General features: G+C 51.5%; 1 protein-coding gene across 3 annotated transcripts in view; it reads left to right on the top strand.

The window, feature by feature from the left end:
- Positions 1-753: 753 nt before the first annotated feature.
- Positions 754-1,295, top strand: part of NCKAP1 (NCK associated protein 1) — a 73,413-nt gene continuing 72,871 nt past the window's right edge. For 2 of the 3 annotated variants that reach the window (XM_072418427.1, XM_072418425.1), the window contains exon 1: positions 754-1,066. In XM_072418427.1, coding sequence (XP_072274528.1) covers positions 959-1,066 — 108 coding nt within the window. In that variant the 5' untranslated portion in view covers positions 754-958. The remainder of the gene's footprint in view (positions 1,067-1,295) is intronic. The other variant, XM_072418426.1, reaches the window with a different exon arrangement.

The raw sequence follows: 1,295 nt of genomic DNA, 5'->3' as shown, positions 1-1,295 counted from the left end.
TAAAAGGGTGGTCAACCTACGTCAGGCATCCCAGGAGGCTCTTGGGGAGCCTTTTTGTGAAAAGAGAAATATCTCTCTTCAACCTACGTCACTGGATCTCACGCCTGGGTCGGGTGATGTAGTAGGAAGAACCCGGAAGAAGAGAAGATGGCGGTGCCTGGGTTGAAGATGTATGCTGGGACAACGTGGGACACCTCTGGACCGCGATTGTCTGCCCTGCGGGATTGAAGGTAAGTGGATATTTTTTTTGTTTTACGCATTTTTGAGTTTAGTTCCTCTAATATACAGCGCTGTGTAATATGTTGGCACTATAAATACTAAATAATAATAACATAACTCACAGGGGTATTAGCTTTCCATATGTATACAAATTAAACAAGATATTTGCCCTGGCAACATGTCTGCAAGAAATTAATATAGCGTAATATAATAAATTGTAATGTAATGTAATATATTATAATACAGTATAATATAATGTAATGTAATGTAATATAATATAATGTAATGTTTCCTGGGTTCCTGCCCCTACAATGCTCTGTGAGGAGAAGCTGCGCACTCAGCCATCTCCAGTCTCGCCTTCATCTACAGACACCACACAAACCAATCAAAACGCAGCACAGAATAGGTGACGTCACCACGGTCCTGCGCGTTCGCGGCCAGGCGGACCGGGGACGCGCATTTCCCTGATCCCTTGGGAAAGGGAGAGAGGGGCGGTGCCGACCGTGGACGATCCCACATCTCGGCAGGAAGGGAGGGGCTGTCGGCGGTGCTAGGCAGGCGAGTCATCGCGTTAAACTGCGGAGCATGGGAGCTGTATGAGTTGCCCCCCCTTTCCCTCCCCCCATAACAACAAACCCCCCTCCTCCCGGGCCGTCGGGATTCCAGCTGTATCGCCTCAGCGCCGCTCTCCTCCCGGTGAGGCCCGCCGCTCCGGCCTGTAGTGTGGAGGACAGGCAGCATGTCGCGCTCCGTGCTGCAGCCCAGTCAGCAGAAGCTGGCCGAGAAGCTGACCATCCTCAATGATCGGGGCATCGGCATGCTCACCCGCCTCTACAACATCAAGAAGGTAACACGGGGGCCCCATACCCGGGCCGCCTACATACATGGGCAGGGTACAGCTCCATTCTGTGCTGGGGGTGATGGAGGAGAGCTGGCAGGGCGGTGCAGGATGAGGGATCCCAGCTGCAGGGAGTGGGAGGAGGAAATCATCCATGTTACTGACACAAATCACTGCTCATACACTGCTTATACACTTCTCATACAGCACAACATCCAGGGACACATACATGGCATAA

The sequence above is a fragment of the Pyxicephalus adspersus genome, chromosome 7, assembly GCF_032062135.1.
Source record: "Pyxicephalus adspersus chromosome 7, UCB_Pads_2.0, whole genome shotgun sequence".
Taxonomy (NCBI): domain Eukaryota; kingdom Metazoa; phylum Chordata; class Amphibia; order Anura; family Pyxicephalidae; genus Pyxicephalus; species Pyxicephalus adspersus.
This window is presented reverse-complemented; position numbering and strand designations above follow the sequence as displayed.